This window comes from Dromiciops gliroides, chromosome 3, assembly GCF_019393635.1.
Source record: "Dromiciops gliroides isolate mDroGli1 chromosome 3, mDroGli1.pri, whole genome shotgun sequence".
NCBI classification, from domain to species: Eukaryota; Metazoa; Chordata; class Mammalia; order Microbiotheria; family Microbiotheriidae; genus Dromiciops; species Dromiciops gliroides.
In genome coordinates, this window is record NC_057863.1 from 96,002,307 (window position 1) to 96,029,718 (window position 27,412).

At 36.2% G+C, this 27,412-nt stretch overlaps 1 protein-coding gene across 2 annotated transcripts in view; it reads left to right on the forward strand.

The window, feature by feature from the left end:
- Positions 1 to 26,736, forward strand: part of SUGT1 (SGT1 homolog, MIS12 kinetochore complex assembly cochaperone) — a 72,469-nt gene extending 45,733 nt beyond the window's left edge. For both annotated transcript variants that reach the window (XM_043994866.1, XM_043994867.1), the window contains 3 exons: positions 20,748 to 20,838; positions 25,342 to 25,523; positions 26,598 to 26,736. In XM_043994866.1, coding sequence (XP_043850801.1) covers positions 20,748 to 20,838; positions 25,342 to 25,523; positions 26,598 to 26,699 — 375 coding nt within the window. In that variant the 3' untranslated portion in view covers positions 26,700 to 26,736. The remainder of the gene's footprint in view (positions 1 to 20,747; positions 20,839 to 25,341; positions 25,524 to 26,597) is intronic.
- Positions 26,737 to 27,412: the final 676 nt, after the last annotated feature.

The following is a 27,412-nucleotide window of genomic DNA, read 5'->3' on the forward strand; positions in this document are numbered from 1 at the left end:
TTTCCCATATGCTGCTACCCTTATATCATCCAACTCCATATTTCCATTGGGGACAAGAAACTAAGGGGTCAGGTTGTACTTCTAGATTTTAGAATGGAAATGAAAGTAGGAATAGATTCTTCAGCCTCTGTATCTCTTGGCATACTTTTGTATTCTCCCAAATTAGCTAGTAAATAGCAACTGTGTTCATGAATGAAAGTAGCTATATTCCTGGATTTTAGGGAGATCTGCTAGATGTTAGACGCTGTGATTTTTAGCACATCTGGGTCAGTATAGCATATGAAACTTTTTATATGTGAAATATCATAACATGCCTCGTTTAATATTGTAATGACAGAAAATGATTTTAATTCTTTAAAAAGAATTCCTTTCAAGATTTTTTAAAAGTGCAAATAATGGTAGATTTATTAAGAGTGTATTTATATACAACTTCAAAAACCTGTATTACATAAAGCAAGATATATCTATGTCACTAATATCACCATAGCTGGGTTGGTATTTGGAGACTCAAAGCCTTGTTCTAAACTCATGGTCCAGACAGACCAGTTACATCTTTCTTATAGTTGATGCCTATGTCTAATCAAGTTGGGTGCCATGGTTGTTTCAGGTGTGCAATCACAAAATGCTTTCTGGAAGGAGAGAGAACCACGATACTTAAAATGGTGATGTTAAGAAGGAAGTGGAGGTGATGAAATCACTTTTAAATTTGGTCATAACCTTGTTTTGTTTTTTTTTTTAATTTTTTTTTTTTTTGCGGGGCAGTGGGGGTTAAGTGACTTGCCCAGGGTCACACAGCTAGTAAGTGTCAAGTGTCAGGCCGGATTTGAACTCAGGAACTCCTGAATCCAGGGCCGGTGATTTATCCACTGCGCCACCTAGCTGTCTCCTTGGTCATAACCTTGTGAAGTTTGGCTGTCTTAAGATAACTTTCAGAGAGCAAGGTTGTTTTGTTTTGTTGTTGTTTTTGGGGGTTTTTTTTGTTTGTTTTGTTTTAGAGAGCCAGTTTTGAAGAGCTATGAAAGCAGATTATAAGAAAGACAGGCTGAAAGGAGGATTGCCAAATAATGTGGTGTGTGTGTGTGTGTGTGTGTGTGTGTGTGTGTGTGTGTGTGGTCTTTTATTTTTTTAAAGCATTGATCCCTTTTATTTTGACACAATGGATAGCACTTTTAACAACTTTCCTATATAGTTAAATAAAATTGTCTTATAGCTTGATTTTGATTGTTCACACATGTCACTTTGCACTTTTGTAGTTTACTGATGAACAGAAAGGAAGGCTGTATCTTAACTTTGATAGTATAATAATATCCATTGTATTTTTTTTTATCTTCATGCAAACTCTTTTAGGTCAGTGTTACAGCTGTTACCCCCATTTTACAGTGTGTATGAAGATGATAAACAATATGGTTCCCACTTTCAAATAGTTTACAATCGCATGGGTTGTAGAAATAAAACACCTTAGAATGTTGCTAAGTGTGAGGTAGGACAGGTAGTAGCACATAGGATCATCTTATGCTATGTTAACTTCGGGTTCTGTTTTCAGCATACATTTGACTAGTAGTTTGTCTTAAAGCTCGCAGCTCTTCACAGTGAACTTTTATTCCTTATTTTGAACATCTAACGAAAGAGGGTGAAAACTTTTTTTTAACTTCTCTATCCTACCTCTTCTACTTTCTGTTCCCTGCTTGAGCTGAACAGTCTTTCTTAGAATAATGTACAAAAAACTTAAGCTAGTTTATGCCTTTTCTGGATTGGAGGAAGTTATTCACTGTTGATTTTTTTTTTTTTTTAGTGAGGCAATTGGGGTTAAGTGACTTGCCCAGGGTCACACAGCTAGTAAGTGTTAAGTGTCTGAGGTCAGATTTGAACTCAGGTCCTCCTGACTCCAGGGCTGGTGCTCTATCCACTGCGCCACCTAGCTGCCCCCACTGTTGATGTTTAATGTCTTTCCTCTTAGGCTCCACAAAGAAATAAGACTGAAGAGTTAGTGGTAACTTTAATTTTCATGAGGTGGAAAGTAAGATTTTTTTTTCCTTAGGTGATTAAATCAACTAGTTGAAAAAGGTCTCATTCCCCTTTTGGTAGTAGTATAGATATATGGTTTTATTATTAAAAAAAGGAAAAAGTTTAAAATTGCAAAAATGATATTTATTATCCTGTATCATTAAGTGCCTACAATATGCTATGCTTTACAAAGTAATGGGCCTGTCTCTCAAAATACAGTAGGGGTATCATGTCCAATCTGTGCTTAAGAAATATTACTTTGAGAGTATTGTGTAGAAAGGCCTTCAGTGGTGATAGACTTGAAACAAAGAGACCAATTAGGAGGCTATTGTGGGGCAGCTAGGTGGTGCAGTGGATAAAGCACTGGCCCTGGATTCAGGAGGACCTGAATTCAAATCCAGCCTCAGACACTTGACACTTACTAGCTGTGTGATAATGGGCAAGTCCCCTAACCCTCACTGCCCCACCAAAAAACAAAACAAAACAAAAACCAAATTCATTGCCCTCTTCACCCTCCCCCCCCAAAAAAAAGACCAGAAGAAGGAGGCTGTTGTAATAATCTAGATGAGAGGCGGTGAGGACCTGAACTAAATTGGTAGCTCTGTGAGAAGACAGAAAGAGTTGGATTAGGGAGATGTTGTAAAGGTAGAAATGGTAAGATAATGGCAACTGATTCGGTGTATGGGTTGAAGGAGGCCAGGCTGATGATTATGAACTTGGACACTGGAAGGAGAGAGGGCTTTGGAGAGAAAGATAATTAGTTCAGTTTCAAACATGCTGAGTTGAAGATATCTTTGGGACACCTATTTTGAAATGTTCAGTAGGCAGTTAGTTGTGGAACTGAAGTTCGGGGAAGAGACTGGGAGGGTGAGGATGTATTGACCTGGGAGTCATTTGCTCAGACATAATAGTTAAAACTCATAGTAGCTGCTCAGGTTACCAGGAAAGAAAATAGAAGGAGGACAGGGCCCAGGGCAACCTTGGAAAACACCCATAGTTAGGGGGCATGTTGTGAATGATGAGCAAGCAAGGAAGAATGAGAAGGAGCAAACCAGACAGTGGGAGGCAAAACTGAATATTGTTATAAAAAACTAGAGGAGATTGGGGAGTGGAGAAGTGGTCAGCAGCTAGGTCTGGATTCATACAAATAATGAATCCCATGAAATGATTATATACATTCAAATTTGCGTGATTTCAAGTTATAATTCTCTAAAATGGCACTTGGTTCTAGTCAAATGGAAATTTGTAATGAGAATTTGAATAAAGTGACATATAGGATTCATTATTTAGAGTAATTGGGACATACCTGTTTGTGCAAAGTATACCATGTGTAGTCCTCTGCAAAAGGGTGAACTGGAGCTGTTATATCTCCTTTTTTGAGACATGCTTGTTCTTTAAAATTTTGCAACATTTACTTTTTTTGATGGATTTTTTGGTAGCTCTTTTCATTTATGTTGTCACAATTATCATGTCTGTTGTTTTCTTAGTTCTGCTTGCTTCATTCTTCAGTTATATTGGTCTTTCCATGCTTCTCTGTGTTCATCCCATTTATTATTTTTTATAGCACTGTAAGATGCCACAATTTGTTTAGCTGTTCCCAGGTTGATGATTATCATTTTGTTTCCAGTTTTGTGCTATCACAAAAACTTTGCTTTAAATATTTTGTCATATATGGGAACTTTATTCTTATTGATGACTTTTTTGGTATATATGACTAATAATGAAATCTCTGGGGCCAATGAAGGAAGGGTATGGACATTTTAGTCACTTTATTGGCATAATTCCAAATTGCTTTTCAAAATGGTTTTGCTGATTCATAGCTCCAGCAACAATGCACTAATGTTCCTGTCTGCCCACAACTCCTCCAATGCTTACTGTTCCTTAACTTTGCCATTTTGCAGAATGTGAGGTGAAATATCAAGGTCCTCTTATGAGTGATTTGGAGCATCCTTTCTTATGGTTAAGTGTTTATAATTCTTCTTTTGAGAACTATTTGCTAATATCCCTTGACCACATATCTTTTTGGGAAATGGCTTCTGATCTTAAATATGTTAATTTTTTATTTACTTAGATACCAAACTTTTAACAGAGAAATTTGACACAAAGATTGTTTTTCCCCATTTGTTTGCCTTTCTTCTTATCCTTATTTGCATTTTGTTGGAGCAGAAGCTTTTGTGTTTTATGTGATCAAAGTTACCTTTTTGTAATTGCCTTTATCCCTTGTTTGATTACAATTCCTATCCATAGCTGTGACAGGTATATGATCTGTGTCTCTTCTATTTTTTTTAAATAATATGATCTTTAATATTAAGGTCACATCCATTTAGAATATATTATGGAATTTAGTCTAAACCTGATTTCTGCCAGACTACTTTCCAGTTTGCCTAGCAGCTTTTTTTTTTTAAACAAGGAATTTTTTCCAAAGCAACTTATGTTTTGAAGTTTATAGGATACTGGGTTATTGAATTATTTTGTTTTTGATTCTCCCTTGTTTAGTTTGTTCCAATGATCTAAATTTATTTATTAATCAATAACAGATGGTTTTTGTGACTGCTGTTTTATAATATAGTTTGAGGTGTGGAAGTGCTATTATTCTCTTTTCATTATTTCCCTTGATATCCAAGACCTTTTTTTAAAAATGAATTTTATTATTATCTTATCAAATTCTACAAAACATCCTTTTGAAAATTAACCATGGTAGTATTGTAATTTTTATTATGTTGACACAGCCCAGCCATGAGCCCTAGATATTCCTCCAGCTATGCTATATTGTTCTTTATTTAAGGAGCACTTTGTAATTGAATCTATAAAAGTATATTATATGGGTAAATTGATCACCAGGTATTTTATGCATTTCGTAGTTATTTAGAATGAGATTTTCCTTTGTATTATTGCCACTTGGATTTTATTCTTATATAGAACGCTCTTGATTTTTGAGAATTTGTTATGTGGCCTACAACTTTGTTGAAACTGTCATCTCAGTATGTTTGTTAATTTCCCATGTTTTTCTAAGTAAACTGTCATATCCTCAGCAAGTAGGGAGAGTTTTATCTCCTCTTTACCAATCTCTATGCTTTTAATTTCTTTCTCTTAGTAGATAACCTATTTTTCAAGGAGTTTGGCTGAGAAAGAGAGGAGAGCTATAGGACAGTAGTTTGAGGAGATTATAAGGTCTAGTAAAGCTTTTTAAAAATAGTACCAAATAATCCTCAGTCCTTTATGACTCCTCTTTGATGCTACAGTGATCTTGGCAGAGTGAGGAAGCAAAGTATTCTAAGAATCACTTTTTAGACTGTGAACATTAACTTAACCTTTTGGTAAATTGATAATGGCAGTAAATATGAGATCCTTGTCCAGTGTGTAACTGTAAATGCATGGGGGAAATCATCCTATCTTAGCATTTTTGCTACAAATTAAATTAGAAGACAGAGGAAGTTGCAGCTAAATGGAAGGATGGGTCTCACCTTAAACTGTCCTTGAAGAGTTTTTTAAAAAGGTAATAAATGTCATCATTTCATGGAATACTTGTTATAGTGCTCTTGATTAAATATTTGCAAAAAAGATCCATTATGAAATTAGTCACAGCTTATAAGAAATTCTGCAAAGGACTTGATAGAAACCTCTAAATTAAATTAGCCTTATTTTAATACTAGATAATTTTAATGCAAAAGTGTATATGGGATGCTGGCTAAAAATATATTAGAAAACATGGTTCTGTAGTGAAAAACAAGAGAAGTCAATGTTTTATAGATTATATTCAAGGTTTATGCCTCTGTGTTATGAAGGAAAAAAAGATTGTGAATAGTGAAAATTATTGTTAAGTTGGATTCCTGACATGGGAGATAGCTTATGCCACTGTAGGCAGACATGAGATAGAATGTCAGGTTCAGAAAACAGCTGTAAGTGATTCATTGTGGCTGACAATATATAGTGTATGAAGTGGAGTTGTGTGAAATAAGACTTCATTCATCCCACCTATCTGATTTTCATTCTCTTTATGTCTACTGGCTTAGCTGCTGCCTACAAATATGACCAGTTTTCTTCTATCTCTAAAAAACTTTCACTTGATCATATATGCCATCTCCTGAGTCTGTTGTCCTATATTTCTTCTTTCATCAGTAACCCTACTCCTAGAAAAGAAGGTGGCTAAACTCATTGTTATAAATTCTTCGCTTCTCATTTACTGTCATTCTGGATTCTGAGCTGACCAGGGGTTGAAATCTCACTATTTAAGTTACCTCTTAATTGATAATGTTGTAATCATTTTTTAGTTTTTAACCTTAACTTCTCTTCAGCTTTTACACTGTGAGTTTTCCTTCTGAATACTCACTCATCCTCTTTCCATGACACTATTCTCTCCACTCACATAACTAATTCAGACCCTCCTCACCTCTGACATAAATGATTGCAAGTAGTCTCCAAATTGATTTCTCTGTTTTCATTTTTCATCCTCTAATGAATGAAATAGTCTCCTAATTGATTTCTCTATTTTCATTCTTCATCCTTTAATTCATTTTCTGCACAAATGCCAAAATAATCCTCCTAAAACACTAGTCTGACTCTGCTGATCAAGAACCTTCAGTGGTTCTCTATTGCATTTTGTTTAAAATGCAAACTTTTCATTGGCAGTTATGCCTTGATATAATTCGGCTTTTGCATATCTTTTCTTTTCTTTTTTTTGGCAGGGCAATGAGGCTTAAGTGACTTGCCCAAGGTGTCACATAGCTAGTAAGTGTCAAGTATCTGAGGCTGGATTTGAACTCAGGTCCTCTTGAATCCAGGGCCGGTGCTTTATCCACTGCGCCACCTAGCTGTCCCTTGCATGTCTTTTCAAATTTATTTCATACTATTCTCACACTTTGCATTCCAGCCAAACTGCCCTACTTTTTCATTTCCAGACTTTAATACTGTGTCTTTACCTTGGCTCTCTTTTTATGGATGGAATGCACTTCTACATGAGGTTTCTTAGAACCCTCATTTTCCTTCAGCTTTGGAAACCTCAAAGCACTGTATAAACAATAAATTCAGCAGTTATTATTATTAGCAACTGATGGCAGATGACAATAACCCCAAGGTTATGAACCTCTTTCACTGACAGAATGCAAGGGTTCTCAGCTAAAAAAGAAGAACTATTTATTTATGAAAAATGTGTATTATTAATAAAACAATGTAGTCATATTTGATCTCATGGAAACAATGACATAATAGTGGATTAGTTACTTAAGGACTTATTTCTTTTTTTTTTTCTAATTTAGTGAAGCAATTGGGGTTAAGTGACTTGCCTAGGGTCACACAGCTAGTAAGTGTTAAGTGTCTGAGGCCAGATTTGAACTCAGGTACTCCTGACTCCAGGGCTGGTGCTCTATCCACTGCGCCACCTAGCCACCCCTAAGGACTTATTTCTACCCAACTTTTAACAGGAATTATGAAACACTATTTAATCAATTATAAATGGTACCTTATTAGACTTTCTAATGCATCAATAAATTGCTTAAACAGTAACTTATAACCAGTCACATGTGTATTTTATATGACATTACATCAAATACACATTTGTGTTATTGTGTTTAAAATTTTTTATAATTTCTGCTCTAGTTTTACTGCAACAAACTAGAAAGTGTAGAAGCAACTTGGTTAGCATTATACAGTTTGGAAGGAATTTTCCTTTGCTGAGAGATTCTGAGTTATCTTTGAGACTTTTGGGAGAGATTTAGTGTCTCTTGATATCACTTTTAGAAATGTATCTAGAGAGACATATTTTGCTGCTTTCTTTTCTCATTGCTTTTTCTCATTCCTGTAGAAGACTAGACATTAGAAATCTGGTTATTGGTGATCTTGCTGCCTTTGAAACAAAATCTTCTAGTTCCTTTATGCTGTGATCTCATCAATCAGTTAAGCATTTATTAAGCTCCTACTATGTGCTAGGCACTGTTCTTGTGGGGATTCAGAAACAGAAATGAAATACTCCCTACTTTCAAGGAACTTTATTCTCCTCCTCCCCCTCCTTCCCCCTCCCCCTCCTTCCCCCTCCCCCTCCTTCCCCCTCCTCCCCCTCCCCCCTCCCCCTCCCTCTCCTTCTCCTTCTCCTTCTCCTTCTCCTTCTCCTTCTCCCTCCTTCTTCGAGAAGTATCAAAGGCTTTTATTTATACATCCGCACAAGAATGGGCCAACTCCCTAATGGAAATGGCCAAGGAACTTACTTCTAATGGAGAAAATAACATGCATATGTGTTGGCATGAATATAAAACAGAGATATAAGGTAACCATCAAGGGGAAGGTACCAGTAGCTGGAGGGACCAGGAAAGATTTCATAGAGAAGGAAGTGTTTGAGTTGAATTTTGAAGGAAACAGGTTTTATGAGAGGTGGTGTGGAGGGAGAGCATTCCAAGCATGGGGCACAGTTAGTGCAAATGCATGAAAATAGTACTTGCAGTATTGTGTATGAGTAACTGCAAGTAGTCAGGTATGACTGGACTGTAAAACATGTGGAGAGTACAGTAAGGAGTAATATGGCTGGAAAAGGTAGGTTGGGGCCAGATTTTTAAGAGCTTTAAATGCCAAAGTTCTTTATATTTGATCAAAGAGGAAATAGGGATCTACTAGAGTTTATTTATTTATGACATGATTAGATCTGCATTATAGGAAAATCACTTGGGTGGGTATCTGGAGGATAGATTTGAGTAGATAGAGACTTGAGACAGGGAAACCAATTAGGAGATTATTGTAGTAGTTTAGAAGAGAGAAGATGAGGTCCCTGAACCAGAGTTGTGGTTGTGTGAGAAGAAAGAATGGAAATAAATGTGACAGGTGTTGTGGAGAGAAAAAAAAATAACTTGGCAACTGATTAGATATATGTGAGTGAGGAAACAAAGATGACATTTAGGTGGGGACCCTACTTCACTAGAAGAATGGGGGAGATCCTTGACAGAAATATAAAGTAACTTGGTAGAAGAGAGTGGGTTTGAGGAAGAAGGATAATTGGATCTCTTGAGTTTGACATGCTTCTTGGATTTGGAATTTAAAGTTTCTAATAACTAGTAGGTGTCATGGGAGTAGAGTACAGGAAGAGAGACCTGGGTTAGATATATTGAGCTCAGTCATTTTCATAGAGATGCTAATTGAACCCATTGGAGCTGAGAAGGCCATCATGTGAGACACTTATAAAGAGAAATGAGCTTGAGAGAGAGCCTGAGAATATGCCTATTTATTTTTTGTCCTTAAGGATGATGATACAATGGAGAAGACAGGATTGGCTGCATAGAATGAGGACTGAGAGAGATCTATGTCACATGTCACACACAACATTGTTTCCCAAAGAAATGAGTGTGTTCAGGAGTAGAGAATGGTCAGTAGTGTGCAAAACTGAAGAGAGATCAAGAAGGATCAATACCTATAGCTTCCTATTAAGCTTGTTTGCCTTTAAAATGTATAAACCAACTCTTAAATGGGTAGAATTTTTCATTCTTTTATCCTTTACTGTGTTTTTGTTTTTGCTTCACAGTGATAAAAAGCCTCAATTTGGCTTGAATTGTGGTTGAGTCAAAGGCACACGTGCTGAATTTGATCAACCATTTAAAAGATTTGAATACAATGTATTACTATAAAGTGATGAATTGAACTTTTTATACAAATGTGGCTGAATTTACACATTGAAGTAAACATGGTTCCTAGAATAATTTTTAGAGATTAACATTTATTCAGATGATGTGGAAAGAGCTCTGAATCTGGAGACAAAGGACCTGGGGTTCATATCTGGCTCTTTGACTTACTTCCTACGTTGGTCAAGTGATTTAACCTTGGGGGGACCTCAAGTTTCCTCCTGCATAAAATGGGGGAGTTGAACTAGGTGACTTCTGAGGTCCTTTACAGCTCTTAATAAGTCTTTGATATATGAATATGGGTGAAAACAGTTTTTGAAATTTCTAATTTAAAATTGCCTGAAGAGATAGGTTATTAGTTGTACCATAATGTTAAGCTCATTGCTTCATAGGACATTTTCCTTGGTCTACTACCTTTGTTCCCCTCCCTCTTTCCTTTCCACACTTTATGGACTCTGAGGATAGGGGACTGTTTTAGGCCAGGGCAGGCCTAGATTGAAGCTGGAAGTTGGAGACAAGCTTACACAGAATTTATCAGGAAGCACACTGACTATTGTCTCTCTGTATTGTGGTCTTTGGTGAGTCAGTCAGCAGGTGCTTTCTGTGTGCTGGACATTGTGTTGAGTGCTAGTGACCCAAACAAAGGCAAAAAACCCAGTTCCTACCCTCAAGGAACGTACATTCTATTGGAAGAGAAACTATAAATAACTGGTTATAAACAAATTATATACAGAATAGTTAAATGGAAGCTAATCTGAAAGGGGAACTTATTAGTAGCTGGAGGTACCTGGAGAAGGCTTCTGTAGAAAATAGACTTTGAGTTGGTTCTTGAAAGAAGCTAGGGAGGGGCAGCTAGGTGGCGCAGTGGATAAAGCACTGGCCCTGGATTCAGGAGTACCTGAGTTCAAATTGGGCCTCAGACACTTGACACATACTAGCTCTGTGACCCTGGGCAAGTCACTTAACCCTCATTCCCTGCCCCCTCCCCCCCCCCCCAAAAAAGTAGGAACCCTAGTAATCTTTTCTTCTCAGGTTATAAAGGAAATGATTATTAGCTCCAAATGATTCCTTGAAGTTTCCCCTCCTTTATCTCATCCAATATATCTAAAATAGATTTTATCCTTTTTTTTTTGGTGGGGCAATGAGGGTTAAGTGACTTGCCCAGGGTCACACAGCTAGTAAGTGTCAAGTGTCTGAAGCTGGATTTGAACTCAGGTCCTCCTGAATCCAGGGCTGGTGCTTTAATCCACTGCACCACCTAGCTGCCCTGATTTTATCTTTTTAAAGCCAGTTTTAACTGCTTCTTTCACACCCTTTCCCTAAACCTCCCTATTTCTGTCAAAGGTAACACCAAACAAATTGTATGTTTGTTATGATGATTGACACAGAAAATACTCAGCCAGGTACTTGAGGTGGAGAGAGAGAGTTTATTATGCGCGGGCCCAAAGGGGGTTTCAAGCCTCAACAGTGGGCCCTGAATCTTGTAGCCCATCTGGTTATATACAAAAAGAGTAGGCGTGGTATAGTGGCAAGTTTATCAAACGAAGATGAGGTCAGTTATTCACCAAACAAAGGATGCATAGTGGCACCTAGTGGTTTAGTCATCATTACAGGAATACCTAAGAATGAGGTCATGGTTAAGGGAGGCCTGTCATTGCAGCTGGGGTCCCTCAAGGCCAGAGCCTGTCTGAGACAGACAAGGTCAGAAGGCAGAGATTACAGGCCTGCAGCTCTAGCTGGAACACAGCAAGGCCAGGGTCTGTTTGAGACAGACGAGGTCAGAGGCTACATGTGATTTTCTACATCATGTTGAGTGAGTTTTTCTTCCAAATGTGAAATTTCAGATTCCTTTTTGAGTCTCTTCCCTTATCTTTATTTAGTAAATCATTGTTTTATGAATCGTCCTACTAAAATGTTTCACAACATAGAAAATGTGTAGTTCTTACTTTTTTGCCCTCCCCAGTTCCCATTGTTACTCATCTAGTTTAGGCCCTTGTCACTTCACAGTTGGAATCCTGCAGCAACCTTAGATTGCAGATGATCTGAATATTGGGGAGATAAAAACCTTAGTGATTTCCTAGTTCTGTACCAGGAGCACTGGTGGCTCAGTGGATATAGTGCTGCTGCATCTGGAGTCAGGAAGATTCATCTTTGTGAGTTCAAACCCAATCTCAGACGCTGAAGACTAACTAGCTGTGTGACTTAGGGCAAGTCACTTAACTCCGTTTGCCTCAGTTCCTCATCTGTAAAATGAGTTGGAGAAGGAAATGGCAAACCATTCCAGTATCTTTTCCAAGAGAACTCCAAGTGGGGTCACAAAGAATTGGACACGATTGAACAACCACAAAAGTTAAGTACCTGTATGGTATTAAATTTGTTCAAGGTCTTCATTAAAAAGTGATAGAGAAAAAACAGGATCCTTGGTCTCCTTTTTCTAGTAAAGTGTCCATATGTGGCATGTTCAACTGATCTTCCTGCCTTGCCTTATACTTCTTTTGCATTCACCATAGTGCTGGACACATCAGGCACCCAATTTCTTGGTTGGGTGTTTTGACTGAATTGAGTAACTGTTGGCAGTCAGCTAAGAACTAAGGTTGGTGTGATTAAACTACAAGATTGTTATTGTTGGCGATTCATTTTATTATTTCATTGTCTTTGCAAGCTTAATAACTACATTTGATGTTTCTTTTATGAAATTTTTATGAAGAAAAGACTTGACATTTCAAAAAATATTTGTATTAGCTTAGTAAACACCAGTTCAAACAAATGGGTTAGCACAATTTTAGAAGATACGAGTCACCCACATGTGCCTTATTGTGTACTTGACTAATACTCTTACACTTCTTCTCTTTCCTTTTAAAAAAATAAACATCTTTATTTAAATTTTTGAGTTCCAAATTCTATGCCTCCTCCCTTCTCTCCCTTCTTCCCTTCCGAGGCAGTACTAGCTATCAGATATAGGTTATACATGTGCAATTATGTAAAACACTGTCATATTAGTAATTTTGTAATACTTCTTTTCATTTGCAAATTTGTGTCATTGACTACCTTGGCTAATAACTCTTGGTATTTTTACCATTTCCCTATAGAAAAAGTGTGTGGTCTAGAAAAATAGTAATGAAAATGGAATACTCTAAACATTTTAGTTCCAAGCTTGCTTTAGGAATAAGAAGGTGGTTATATTACAAATTCTCATCTGTGAGCTGTGGATTGTGGAGATCCAAATTTTCTTCTATCACAGAGAATCACAATGCAGTGTTACTGATTTGTATTAAACTATCATAGTAAAAGCTTCCTCAGTGTATTATAGTGTCAGACTAAGTAGTTTCAAACTATTTAAAAACAGATTCAGTTCAAATGCAAAATGCTGTAGTGTTTATTTTGATACATTGTTCATTGCAATTGTAGTAGCATACTTGATTTATAACAGTACATCTTAGCCACATATCTTGTTGTGAGCCTCCTAGAAAATTTGTTTTAAAACTCTTTTTATACCCAGATTAATCTGAATCTTGAGTTGTAATTTTATCATTAACATCAGAATTTTAATGTAGGAAAGTTGGCAGTGTTAAAATCATTATCCTAGGAACCAAGAGGTGTAGGTTCTAATCATAGCTCATAGTATCATAGATTTAAAGTTGGAAGGCACTTCAGAGGTTACTTGTTCTGAGGCCATTAGTATATCCTCTCATTTTACAGATTAGGAAACTGAGGCCCCCAAGGTTAAGAGCCTTGCTAAAGTTCATGCAGGTAGAAAGTTGGAGAGCTGGGATTTGAACAGAGATTCTCTTATGCAAAATCCACTCTTCCTACTTTCTCTTTTTATTTAATTCTGAGCCCTTTAAAATTGGACTTCCTTATCACTAACCTGAAATTTGTCTTTTTAATTGCTGAAATTTAATTGCTAAGTTGCTTTAAAAAGTTTCTTAGTATTCTTTATTTTTGAACTTTGCAGTATTTGACACTAGTGACTACTTGCTTGTACTAGATACTTTCTCCTCTGGGTTTTTGTTCTTTTCTAATTTTCTTCTTACCTCTTTGTGTGTTTCTTCTCAGACTCCTTTGCTGGATTGTCACCCATCTCCTGTCTCTTAAACATGAATGTTCCCTTAACTGAACCATCTTCTTTTTCTTAAAAAACTAATATTCTCTATATTCAAGACAATCCTGCTTGTCTGGAACTCATTCTGAACTTTTTTCCTTCTCTTTTGTGCATTTAAAAAAAGTATTACAATAACTTTTTTTGCAATCACTTTGTTTTCTAAGCTACTTATTTTCCTTCCATTTATTTCCTCTGGAGTTTTTCTTTTGTTTTTTTTTTTTATCTCTTGCTTCATTTCTTCTAAGTATTCATGTGTCTTTGTGAGGAATTAATTTTTTTCCTTTGAGTCTCCACCTGAAGTCATATTCTTTTTTTGGAGTATCTAGATTTGTGATAATTTTTTATACTGGTTGGTTTTCTTTGATTTATTTATCTTTCCAGATTTAGTTTCTGAATGGGGGCTTTGTCTAAGGTCCAGACTCTCTCCCCTGCTCTGCTTTTGAATAAGATGGTTAACCCTTTTTTGGTTTTGCCTTGAGTCCTCTGGGCACCTGCATTGACCTCCAATTCCTGGGATTAGTCTCTCCTAGATTTTTGAGCTTCAGAGTGATGGATCTTCGGAGTCCTCTTTGATGTTTTCATGATAGAGTACTAAGGACCTTGAAGACTCTGAACCTGAGTTATTATTAGCTGAATATTACAGTTGCTGTGCTGGTTGTTACTTGGTGCTGGTTTTCAGGTCTTCAAAGGTTTCTACCTTGGAGCTTTCTCCCTTTCCGGAAGCTAAGGGAAGCCCTCTATTCTTACTTCCAGACATAGACCCTTGTTTGCAGGCTATAATAGGTCATTGGCCACACTGCTACTTATTTTGTTAAAGGACCCTCTTTCCTATGGCCCCTGAATTTCAGGCTGGCTTTTTGTACCGTTCTGGAGGAGAAATAACTTACTATAGTTTCTTTCTTGATTACTTTATCATTATTCATTCTGGTGTGAACTTCAAGGTTTTGCTGGAGTTAGATATGTGGGAGTTGGGCAGTCTGCTTCTGTTCAAGTCTCATCTTGGATAGAAGTCTTCAGTAGCCTTTTAATTGGGCTTCATTCCTCTAGTTGCTCCCACCTCTGATCTATCCTCTACAAAGCTGCCAAAGTGATATTCCTCAAATACACATATGACCATGTCATTCCTGCTCAGTAAGCTTTAGTGGCCCTAGGATTAAACACAAACTCCCCTGCTTGACATTTTAAGCTTTCCACAGTCTAGCTTCATCTTAACATTCTAGGTTTATTATGCTTTATTCTCCTTCAGACATACTGTACTCCAACCAAATTGAGTTACTTCTATGCCCTCATGACATTCTATCTTTCATTTCGGTGCCTTTATACAAACTGTGCATGGAGTACATTTCATGTACTCTCTTCATCAGATCCACAGCTCACTTTAGAACTCCGATCAAGTATTATCTCCTCCTGCAAGGTGCCTTTCTTGACCTCTGACTTTCCAGCTATAGGTACCCCACCCCAAACGACTTCGTATTTACATATTTGAGTACATGTTGTTTACTACTATGGAATGTAAACTCCTTGAGTTCAGGATTTGTATCCCAATGCCTAGCACAGTGCCTGGCACATGGCTGTTGCTTAATAAAGTCTTGTTGATTTATAGATTGATTTTTGGGGGGGGCAGGGCAATGAGGGTTAGTGTCTGAGGTTGGATTTGAACTCAGGTCCTCCTGAATCCAGGGCTGGTGCTTTATTCATTGTGCCACCTAGCTGCCCCCAGATTGATTAAGTGTTAAGTGTCTGAGGCCAGATTTGAACTCAGGTCCTCCTGACTCCAGGGCCCCTGCTCTATCTACTGTGCCACCTAGCTGCCCCCCCCCCCCCCAATTGATTTTTAACACAGTGGTTTTCTTGCTGATTAGCTAGGAGATGTAGGCGCACCATCCACATCTGTGGTTCTTTTTTTGCAAAATGTGGAGGTTGGACCAGATAACCTCTAAACTCTTTTAGCTCTAAAATGCCATGCTTATTTCTGGAAACCTAATTTATTAACAAGGTAGGTACTTTTAAGAATTTGGAATGACATATTGTGATATTTGATATATGTCAATTTAAAAAAATCAGAGAGCAGCTTGGTGGTGTAGTGGATAAAGCACCGGCCCCAGATTCTGGAGGACCTGAGTTAAAATACGGCCTCAGACACTTGACACTTACTAGCTGTGTGACCCTTGGCAAGTCATTTCACCCTCATTACCTCTGGCCCTCCCCCCTCCCAATCAGATTTTTGTTTATTCAATTACAGCTTTGTGCTTTTGTGAACAGTATGTAATCCATCAGTTAGAGTAGTATAGATTTGTGGGGGTTTTTTAGTTAGTATTTCATTAGCATCTATCTGATATCTCAGTTAAATATAGTTTCACATTAATTTGTAATTTTACAGTATACTCTGAGAGGCAAATAAATTTGCTTTAACTTTGCTAAAATATGTGAGTTCTGGCTCTTCTTCCCGAAAATATGGTGCTAAATATGTTTCTTTAAAGATGTTGCATCAGATAAGACCATCTGTCATTGGAGAATAGGCTACTAGTTTAAAGATTTTATTGATATATTCTTTTTATATATATCATTTTAAAAAAAAATCTAAGTTGTGTGTATGTTTTACACACCAGCCTCCATTTAAGCAGTATTTTAAAATCTTCATTGGAGTTGGCATAAACAAGGTGTTGAAAATATTTTCTCTTCATTTGAAACTGAAATCCATTACTGGATACTGGCCATTTTCACTGAGATCATAAGGATAATTTTTTCTGTAATATACTTTAATAAAATGTTATTTAATGTTTTTAAAGTGGAACTGCATTGTAGAAGGAGTTTACTGTTCTAATTAACATAAAGCCAATGATTGAACAGATGTTACTTCCTTCATAGCATCATAATCTTATTCTTAGCTTTTGTTTTTTAAAATGTCAAAAGGAATTACTTCAATATTAATCATTCTTATGTGTTTGTTCAGTTTTTAAAATGGAAGGCCATCAAATAAATAGAAATTGTTTCTTTTGTAGGTTACTTTTAAAGAAAAGTTTTTATTCATTACCTTTTATTCAATACCTCTTAAAAGTATTGTCTATCCAATTACTCAAGTAATCTTCAAAGATCTCATATCAATTATGTAGGTGTTATTTTGTAAAGCCGCCCCTCCACACCCATCATTTGGTGGCCAGTATTTTGATTATACATTTTTCCAATCTTAGGCTTTTCCTCAGGTAATAAAGTAAGTTGCCTTCCCCATACTGGGAGCTTTTAAAGTTTTATAGGATCTGCCAGAGCATATATTCTATCGTCATTGCCTTTAAAGACCTAGGATTAGAAAGGGGAGAAAAATAGGAAAAAGAAAAAATAGAAAAAATGTTGGTGGAGCTATGAGAATACATTGTTGATAGAGCTGTGAATTGGTCCAGCTGTTTTTGGAAAACAATTCAGAAATATGCAAAAAAAAAATAACTGTTTATACTCATGATGAACTCAGTCCTGGGTAGGCATATGAAAGAAAGGTGTACAAAATGGAAGAAAGGGACAAATAAGTAGAAAAATATACATAGCCGTGCTTTTTGTGGTAACAAGATAGTTGAAGCAAAATGAGCACCCATTGATAAGAAATAGCTGAACAAGCATATGTATTGTAATATTGTTGTTTAGTAAGAAATGTCAAATATAAGGAATTCAGAGAAATGGGAAGATTTGTGTTAGCTGATACAGTGAGAGGAGCAGAACCACAACAATGTATCCAATGACTATAAAAATGTAAAGGGGGAAAGTCGCTAAGAGGAAGCTGAAATGAGTAAGTGAAAGATGACATATGTTCCCAGAGAGGTGGGACTGACTGTGAGGGAAGAATGTTGCATGTTTTTAATAGTGGGTCACTTACTTTTTGCTGTTTTCACTTAACTAGTTTTCTTTGATATGAGGTATATAGGATTCAGTGATGAATCAGGTGGAGTTGGGGTGGGAGTGGTGATACACATTCAGAAATATTGTGATGTAAAAACAAAAAGAGTAATAAACTTATTTAAAAATAAAAAATATAGGATCATCTTCATACAACAGTAAGAATCAGTATAGAGCTTTAATACAGCCTTAATTCATGTAATTACTAAAATTTTTTATTATGAAATTATATTAAGTTTAATTGTTTGAATATCTAAAAACTTAACAATTAAATATTAATCAATAAATATTTATTAAGCCCCTACTATCTAATAGGGAAGATAACATGTAAACAAACTACAGAGGAAGCTATATACACAGGTTAGATAGGAAGTAATTAACAGAAGGAAGGCACTCAAATTAAGAGGGGTTGGGGAAGACTTTCTTTAAAAGGTGGGATTTTTGTTGGGACTTGAAGGAAGCCAGGGGAAATCAGGGGAACAGGAGGGAGAGCATTACAGGAGAACAATTAGAGAGAAATGCCTGGAACCTAGAGATGGAGTATCTTGTTCGTAGAACAGTCAGGAGGCCTGTGTCACTGGATTGAAGAATATGTGTTGAGGAGTAAGGTGTACGGACACTGGAAAGGTAGTAGACAAAAAGGCATAAAAGGATCTGATTGCCAAACAGAACATTTTGTATTTGTTCCTGTAGGTAATAGGAAGGCACTGAAGTTTATTGAGTAAGGAGTTGATATGATGTAACATTGTTTTAGGAAAACCACTTTAAATGTCTGAATGGAGGATGGATTGGAATAGGGAAGGACTTAAGGCAGATAGATTCCCCCAGCAGGCTGTTGCAACAATCAAGGCATGAAGTGATGAGGGCCTGCACTAGAGTGGTAGCAGTGACACAGGAGAGAAGAGTACCTATATGAGATGTTGCAAAGATGCAATTGACAGGCTTTGGCAACAGTTAGGATATGGGGGATGAGAGGAAGACTCCTAGGTTGTGAGCCTGAGAGATTGCCAGGATGATGTTGCCCTCTATACTAATAGGGAAGATAGGAGATGGGGAGGATTTAGGAGAAAAGGTTAATAATGAGTTCTATTTTAGACATATATAAGTTTAAGATGTCTTTTGGGCATCCAGTTCAAGTTGTATGAAAAGGCAGTTGAAGATGCAAGATTGGAGGTCAGCAGAAAGATTGGGTCAGGATAGGTACATTTGGAAATCAGCATAGACATCTGGTAATGAAATCCATGGGAGCTGATAAGATCACCAAGTGAAATAGTAGAGTGTGAGAAGAGAAGAGGCCGAAGGACCCAACCCTGAGGGCCACCTGTGGTGACACAGCTCCTCTTCAGGTGCCTACGTTATCTAGATGCTTTAGTTACTTTGTTTAACATAGTACCTGTTCTAATGTAAAATTCTTTTCTAAAGGAGACTGTTTAGTTTAGTTTCATCATAGTAAGCATTATGTTCAGCATAAACTCCTAGATGATTGAGCATTCTTTGGAGACAATATGAACCACTTAATTCTTCTATACTATGTATTATATTTAGTTAACTGTTTCCACTTAAGCCTTAGGTATAGATTAATATATACAGCTACCTTTACTTTTTTTTTTTTTTTTTTAGTGAGGCAATTGGGGTTAAGTGACTTGCCCAGGGTCACACAGCTAGTAAGCGTTAAGTCTCTGAGGTCAGATTTGAACTCAGGTATTCCTGACTCCAGGGCCAGTGCTCTATCCACTTCACCACCTAGCTCCCCCTTACCTTTACTTTTGTAAACCTTTTTCTGCAGTCGTATTATTTAGTCTAGTATTATAGACTAAACATCACTTTAGCACAGTGCCTGGCACATAGTAAATGCTTGTTTCCTTTTGACTACTATTCTAATTTACATAGCTTTTATGATTTAAAGACCTGACAGTATGCAATAGAGATGAGCCATTACTTGAGAGATATATAGGGCTAGACTAGGAGAAAAATGAAAGATTGGATAAAGCCCAGATAGAAAACAAAAGGAAACAATTTGTAACTGCCTCATTGTAGAATTAATCTGAAGTCCAAATTTCCTTATTCTAGCATGTAAAATGCTTCACAACCTGACCTATATCATCCTTTCCAGTTTTATTTCTATTCAGTTCAATTCAGCAAATATTTATTAAGCACCTATTGTGTCTTTGTGTTACAAAGACAAAAAATAAAACATTCCCTACCCTCAAAGAAGTTGTGTTTAAATGGGGAGGAAAATATTTTTACAGCTAAGTCAATACCAAGTAACTTAGGGTGGGAGGGAAGGATCTAACATTTTCTTCCATTTTAATTTTTTTTTTACTTTGCTTCAGTCTACTCCATTCAAACTGGAATACTGGCTTACTTGCATTACTTCAAATATATTTTGCCCTTTCCCACCTTGACATCTTTATTCATGTCATTCCCTCTTTTTGGAATGCCTTTTCTTTCTGTCTTTATCTATTAAAATCCTGGCCATTTTTAAGATCCAGTTGAAATACTACTTTCTCATTGAAATGGCATCACCCCCAACCACCCGGTTCCATTTCTCTTTTGATAGCTACTTATTGTCTATATTACTCATTTGGCATTTATCATATATTTAACTTGTCATTACTTCTGTACCTGTCCCATCTTTCCTACTAGAGTATAGACTCATAGAGAGCAAGGATCATGTCTTACATATTCTTTATATCCCCTACAATTCTTAGCATACTGCCTTGCCCATCTTATGCATTTGACAGATACTTACTGAATGCATGAATCAAGTGAAATTCTTATTATAGGCATCAGAAAGTGATTGTGACATTTATACTGTGATAAAAAGATTTTAAAAATAGTGCTATGACCATTATTCAGGGAGTAAATATAAGAGTAAATGCGTGTGAAAAAATGAATATTGATTCCAAGACCCATTTTTTGGGTAATTATTGGTAACTGGTATATATTGTTCCGAATTCTGTGTTTTTGAAAGATGAGTTTTTAGTCTGAAAACAAAAAGATGAAATCAGTATTTCTTAATATTTTATTTTTTTAAAAGTTATCAAACTATGTAATTTATCTCATAAGAATTTGAGACATTTAAGGAAACCCTAAGCCTTTGTGGACTGCTGTCTGATTTTTATGTGACATTTTTTTGTTTTTTTGTTTTTCTCTAGATTGAAATAAAAATGAAAAAGTCAGAGGCTGTAAGATGGGAGAAGCTGGAGGGACAAAGAGATGTATCCAAACCCAAACAATTCACACCAGGTTTGTTTTCTGACCTTGATGAGCTTGAAATTCAAACATTGTACCATTGACATTAAACAGTAATGAACATTCTTTCCACTTTCATTATTTATATTCTCAAGATGAAATACATTGAGGATAATAGGGTTGTTATGGAAGTGAATATAAAATTGTAATTCTTGTAAAGGTCCTAACTTTGTAAGCTATAAAAATTCAGAAACACTTTAGAATGAATGCTGAATGAATGACAGCAGATATCTAGAGGGAAGTTCAATTTTTGCATAATTATTACCACGGTGATTTCTTCTTTTTTGTGTTAGGTATTTCCCTTTGGCTTGTTTGTGTGAATTAGTTGCTCACCTAATTTTTTCCCCCATCTCTTTTTTTTTTTTTTTGGCGGGGCAGTGGGGGTTAAGTGACTTGCCCAGGGTCACACAGTAAGTGCCAAGTGTCTGAGGCCGGATTTGAACTCAGGTACTCCTGAATCCAGGGCCAGTGCTTTATCCACTGCACCACCTAGCTGCCCCCCCCCCCTTTATCCCTATTTCTTTGTTGAAATAGTCAAATCCAAATTTCCTGGAATTTCAGGATATTTATTTAGTACATTTAACTACAGTGCTAATTCCCACCACACAAAGCTTCAGTTTCAGTGAAGTAAATCATGTTTTAAGAAGCTTTTAATTCAACAAATAGATTTTAAGCTATCTACTTTGCAGCCTTCTGCATTGTGTCAGGGGGTCGAAGGGATCAAAGAATGTGGAGCACAGTTCTACTAAGGGAGATAAAAACTTTAGTTGTTCAAGGTATAATGTTGTTGTTCAGTCATTTCAGTTTGACTCTTCGTGGCCCCATTTAGAGTTTTCTTGGCAAATATACAGGACTGGTTTGCCATTTCCTTCTTCAGTCCATTTTACAGATGAGGAAATTGAGACAAGCAGGGTTAAGTGACTTGCTCAGGGTCACACAGTTATTAGCAAGTCTCTGAGGCCAGATTTCAATTCAGAAGATGAGTCTTCACTGACTCCAGGCCTGGCACTCTATCCACTGTGTTACCTAGCTGCCCTTTAAGTTATAAAATGCTGGTGTAATAACAAGTATGAAATGCTTTGTTATTTCAAAGGAGGGGAGAAATTATTATGTGAAATCAGAGCTCATGCAATAGCCCATATTTCTGTACTTGTGGGAATAAAATTCTGTAATTTGTAAGTTATTTTGTAAACACCAACCCTTGAAATCTCATACTAAAGTTAGTAATTAAATTATGAGGTTTAACATGACATGAGAGTAGTTTGAGCTGGTGCTGTTATCACTTAATTTGGATGACCCGGGCAAAAGAAAATAGGACTTGTTACTTGCAGATATGATAGTTTTCATGTATATTGGAAGGTGCATATTTTCCAGGTACAGCTTGAAATTATTTTGAAAAGTATTTTGCTGAACTCTCACACTGAAAAATGCCCCATACATCCAATATAATCAGCTTTTTCAGTAAGCTAGTACTAGTTATTTATTAGTGAAATGGTTAATTCTTTTTTTTTTTTAGTGAGGCAATTGGGGTTAAGTGACTTACCCAGGGTGGTCACACAGCTAGTAAGTGTTAAGTGTCTGAGACCGGATTTGAACTCAGGTACTCCTGACTCCAGGGCCGGTGCTCCATCCATTGCGCCATCTAGCTGCCCCTTTTTTTTGTTTTTTGTTTTTTGAAATGGTTAATTCTTTTTTTTTTTTTTTTTTTTTTAGTGAGGCAATTGGGGTTAAGTGACTTGCCCAGGGTCACACAGCTAGTAAGTGTTAAGTGTCTGAGGCCGGATTTGAACTCAGGAACTCCTGACTCCAGGGCCGGTACTCTGTCCACTTCGCCACCTAGCTGCCCCTGGTTAATTCTTTTTAAAATTTATTTTTATTTTTTATTTTTGTTTTAATTTTTTAAAAATTCCAATTACATGTAAAGATATTTTTTGAGTTCCAAATTTTTCTCTCACCCTTCCTTCCCTGCCCCTTCCTGAAGCCAGCAAGTAGTCTGATATAGGTTATACATTACAGTCTTGTTAAACATATTTCCACATTAGTCATGTTGTAAGAGAAGAATCAGAACAAAAGGGGGAAAAATGCAAGAAAGAATAAAAAACAACAACAAAAGCAGAAATAGTATGCTTCAATCTTCATTCAGACTCCATAGTTCTTTTTCTGAATGTGGAGAGCATTTTCTATCATAAGTCTTTTGGCATTTTCTTGGATCATTGTATTGCTGAGAAGAGTGAAGTCTATCACAGTTGATCCTCACACAGTGTTGTTGATACTGTGTACAATATTCTGCTCTCCAAGAATGGTTGGATCAGTTCATAGCTCCACCAACAGTGCAAATTTTCCCACATCTTCTCCAGCATTTATAATTTTCCATTTTTGTCATATTAGCCAGTTGGATAGGTATGAGGTGGTATCTCAGAGTAGTTTTAATTTGCATTTCTCTACTCAGTAGTGATTGAGAACATTTTTCATGTGGCTGTAGATGGCTTTAATTTATCTGAAAACTGCTTGTTCAAAATGATTAATTCTTAATATTAATTAAACTTTATTAATCTCTGGTTTCATATTCCATTCACCAGAATCGTCTCTTATGACTTAATCTCTCAGTATTACTTCCCTGCTCCTTGGAGTCATCTTTTTTTTTTTTTTGGTGGGGCAATAGGGGCTAAGTGACTTGCCCAGGATCACACAGCTAGTAAGTGTCAAGTGTCTGTGGCCCAATTTGAACTCAGGTACTCCTGAATCCAGGGCCAGTGCTTTATCTACTGCGCCACCTAGCTGCCCCCTTGGAGTCATCTTTTTGTTTTTATACTTTCAGTAGTATAATTTTTGTGAGATTGATTTTCTTAAATGTTTAATATAAATAAATTATATTTTATTGATATAAATAAAATGCAGTCTGAATGTCAGTATTTCCAGAGATTTTCTTGGTGTCAAATTTTTATCTCTAGCAGGTTTCATTAAGGTCAGTCATGCTTTCCTCAAAATGGTGCATAGTCTACTACATTTTAAAAAATGAGTACTTTATAATAATCTTTACTGTTCACATTCCAAAGAATGAAATTGGAGGTAAAGTTAGGCTTACCATTTTTCCTGCAACTAAAGCTTTCCTAATTCATTTGTTGTAATAGATGTTTAAGGTCACTTAAAAAAAATAAAAACATATTCAGAGACATAATTATGACATTAAATTTATTTTTTTAAAATTACCATTCAGAATATTGCATATATATATATAGGATACTTTGTTTCCTGCTTTGTTTTATTTTGTGCTAAATTAGTATGCTTGTCAGATTCTTATGTACTGCAGGCTGGAAGCTATAGATAAGTGCAAATCACTTAACCTGTCTCAGTCAGCTGGGCCAATTTCTTTATCAGTAAAATGGAGATTGTAACCCTTGCTCTCAGCTACCTCATGAGCTGATGTTAGTATTAATTAGATTAGCATTTCCTAGTCCTTTTTCTATCATATTTGTAATTTGTTAAGCCCACTGATGGAAATTGGACAAGGAATTGGGATTAGATGGTGGGGAAGGAGTGAGCGAAAGTTTGAACAGAATATACTTAATGTGAATAAAAGTATATGTGGGGGTGAGGAGAAGGGCACAAAGAATTAAGTAATAAGCATTGGCTCCCACTTTTAAAGTGGGGGGCAGGAAACAGGAAAATAAGAGCTCATGTTGGGATAAATTTGGGCACTTTTGATACTATGCCTATAACTCATTTTGAGCCTCCAGAATAACTTTTTTTTTAATTGGATTAAAACTTCAAATAACTATGCCTTAATGAGCATTTATAACACTTATTTAACACCATAGCCCATGAGTCAGTATTTACTATTTATGAACACTTATGAGAAATGTGTGTCTCATGTTTAGAGCAGATTTTGTTGTTTGGTGGAGGAGAGGATGGACCGTTAATTTCTACTTTTTGTGTGTGTTTGTTTTGGTGAAGCAGTTGGGGTTAAGTGACTTGCCCAGGGTCACACAGCTAGTAAGTGTCAAGGCTCTGAGGCTGGATTTGAACTCAGGTCCTCCTGAATCCAGGGCCAGTGCTCTATCCACTTCGCCACCTAGCTGCCCCAAATTTCTGCTTTTAAATGGCATGGATAATTATTTATGATTCATTTATTTGTGGTCCCTACAGTTATTTGAGAACCTCAGATAAAGACATTAACATTTAATATTCATAAAAGTCCCATTAACAATAGATAAATTCCTTAATGGAACATCTATTTTAAATTGAATTTTAAATAAAATGCTACAGGTTTACTATTAAGTACTATTTACTCTGCGATAAAATTCCCAGGTCAATTGGTTGAAAATTTTTAGATCATCAGATAGATTTGCTTTTTTAGGTGAATGAGAAGAAACAAATTATTATTAAAAAATGTGAAATTCAGCTGTTTAGATGAAATTGCTAAAATTTTTATTCCATAACATTTAAATATTCTTGATGTGATTAAAATCTGTTGTTAATCTTTTCTTAATTTCACAGATTCAAAGCACATGTATCCGTCATCCTCTCATTATACAAGGAATTGGGACAAATTAGTTGGTGAAATCAAGGAGGAAGAAAAGAATGAAAAGTTAGAAGGAGATGCAGCTTTAAACAAATTATTTCAGCAGATCTATTCAGATGGTTCTGATGAAGTGAAACGTGCCATGAACAAGTCATTTGTAAGATCATAAACATTTTTTAAAAGAATCTAACAAATATTAGAAAATTTTGAAAGAGTACTAAATCTCTCCTTTTTAAAGAATGGATTTTTCTGTCCTGTCACCCGAGACCTTTTACACAGATTTTTCTCCCTACAAAGCTTGGAACAGTTCCTCTAAAGAGAATGCAGGCACAAACTAGCTTCCCTGTGAAGGGTTCCATAAGAAAATGGATTAGATACCTTAAATGTAGTTTATTTAGGTTTGGAAAAGCCTTCAAGAAATAATTGTGCTTAAACATTATAGAAAATGGTTGCCTACTTAGTTTTTAATATCTTCAATAATCTTACTTGGGAACCAATTTCATAACTAAACTGATAACATTTCCTTTGTATTATGGAAGCTTGCATTGGAATCTAAGGGCTAAAATTCTAGCTAAACTATCTAAAATATCTAATGAGTGGTCACCAATAAATTATAAGCTTTAGCAAGAGTTAGACTTTTAAGTATTTATTAAGGAGAATAAGAATTTGGTAAAGAGAGAAGAAAAGGCCTAGATTCCTATCTATTAAAGGGAGAGCGCATTTCTAGCTCCCTTCTCCACCAGCATCCCCAGGAAAAAGCCCCAGTCAGAGCGCCAGGTTCCTCCTTCTTCCTCCCACTAGCAAACATCACTTCCTGATGCCAAAGAAAAGATGCATTTTCTTGCCCTCAAAGTCATTCCTTTCATGGCGGAACTTTTCTACAGTAAGTCTCCAGCAGGTGGCGTCGTTCCAATCGTTACAAATGTATTTGAATTCTATTATTCCTCATAAACCAGTTATTACCTACATGGCCAGCACAGTCAAATGACAATTCAGCTCTCCCTGATTACTTCCAAGCTTCTCTAGCCTTTGCTTTCAAGTCTACCAACATCTGTTACCCTTTCAGGCCATGGCTTTAGTTACATAGAATATTGTCATTTTATGTTTAGAACTTTATTATTGTTCATGGTCAGGAATGTGTAGACTCAGTGATTTTAAGTAATGGTAAAATTTTAGAAAGACTGTTTTGATCCTTGGCTCTAATATAATGTAATGTTATATCTTATTGCAGATGGAGTCTGGAGGCACAGTTCTGAGTACCAACTGGTCTGATGTAGGTAAAAGGAAAGTTGATGTTAATCCTCCTGATGACATGGAATGGAAAAAGTTCTAAATAAATCTGTTTGCTATCAGTGTATCGAGTATATTCACCTAATGTCCACTGTGTCTATTTACATTGCATTCTGAATTTGAGAACAGAATATTTCCTTTTAAAAATGATACCTCCTTCCTTCTCTACTTTAGAAGTTGCTTTTTCTGCAGTTATTCTAGGTGTCTGATCAAGTATGAAGTTCACATTTTATCATTTCTGTCATTAAGGGTTTCAAATGTACTGAAATTCATCTGTCTTGTTTTCTACTAGATAGATTAGTTCTGTACTTCTGTAGGGAGGGGAAGTCATTCATTGGACATCTAGGATTCTTGCCTTATTTTTGATGCACACTATTCACTTAATTTATTAGATTTGGCTACCCTGGGTGAACATAGATTTTTTTCAACTTGAATATTACATTGTGTTTGCTTTTTACCTCTGCTTCTGAATGAAGATGTAAATATACTTTTTCTATGAAGAAGTTTGGCCTATTTTATTTTTGAAGAGTTTTTAATGAGAACTTGTTATTTATTAGAGACAAATCAAAAAGGAAATTATTGTTTGGTTTCTTTATGAAATAATATGAGTAATTGAGCTGGGATCTTGGTTCTTGCTTTCCAAATTATGCTGCATGGTATAAAAGATGGGACATTAAGATTCAACATCTTGCTGATTTGACCAAGCTTCAAGAGAAGCTTTTTGTGCCTCACTGGGAGCCACGGTAAGGACCCCCA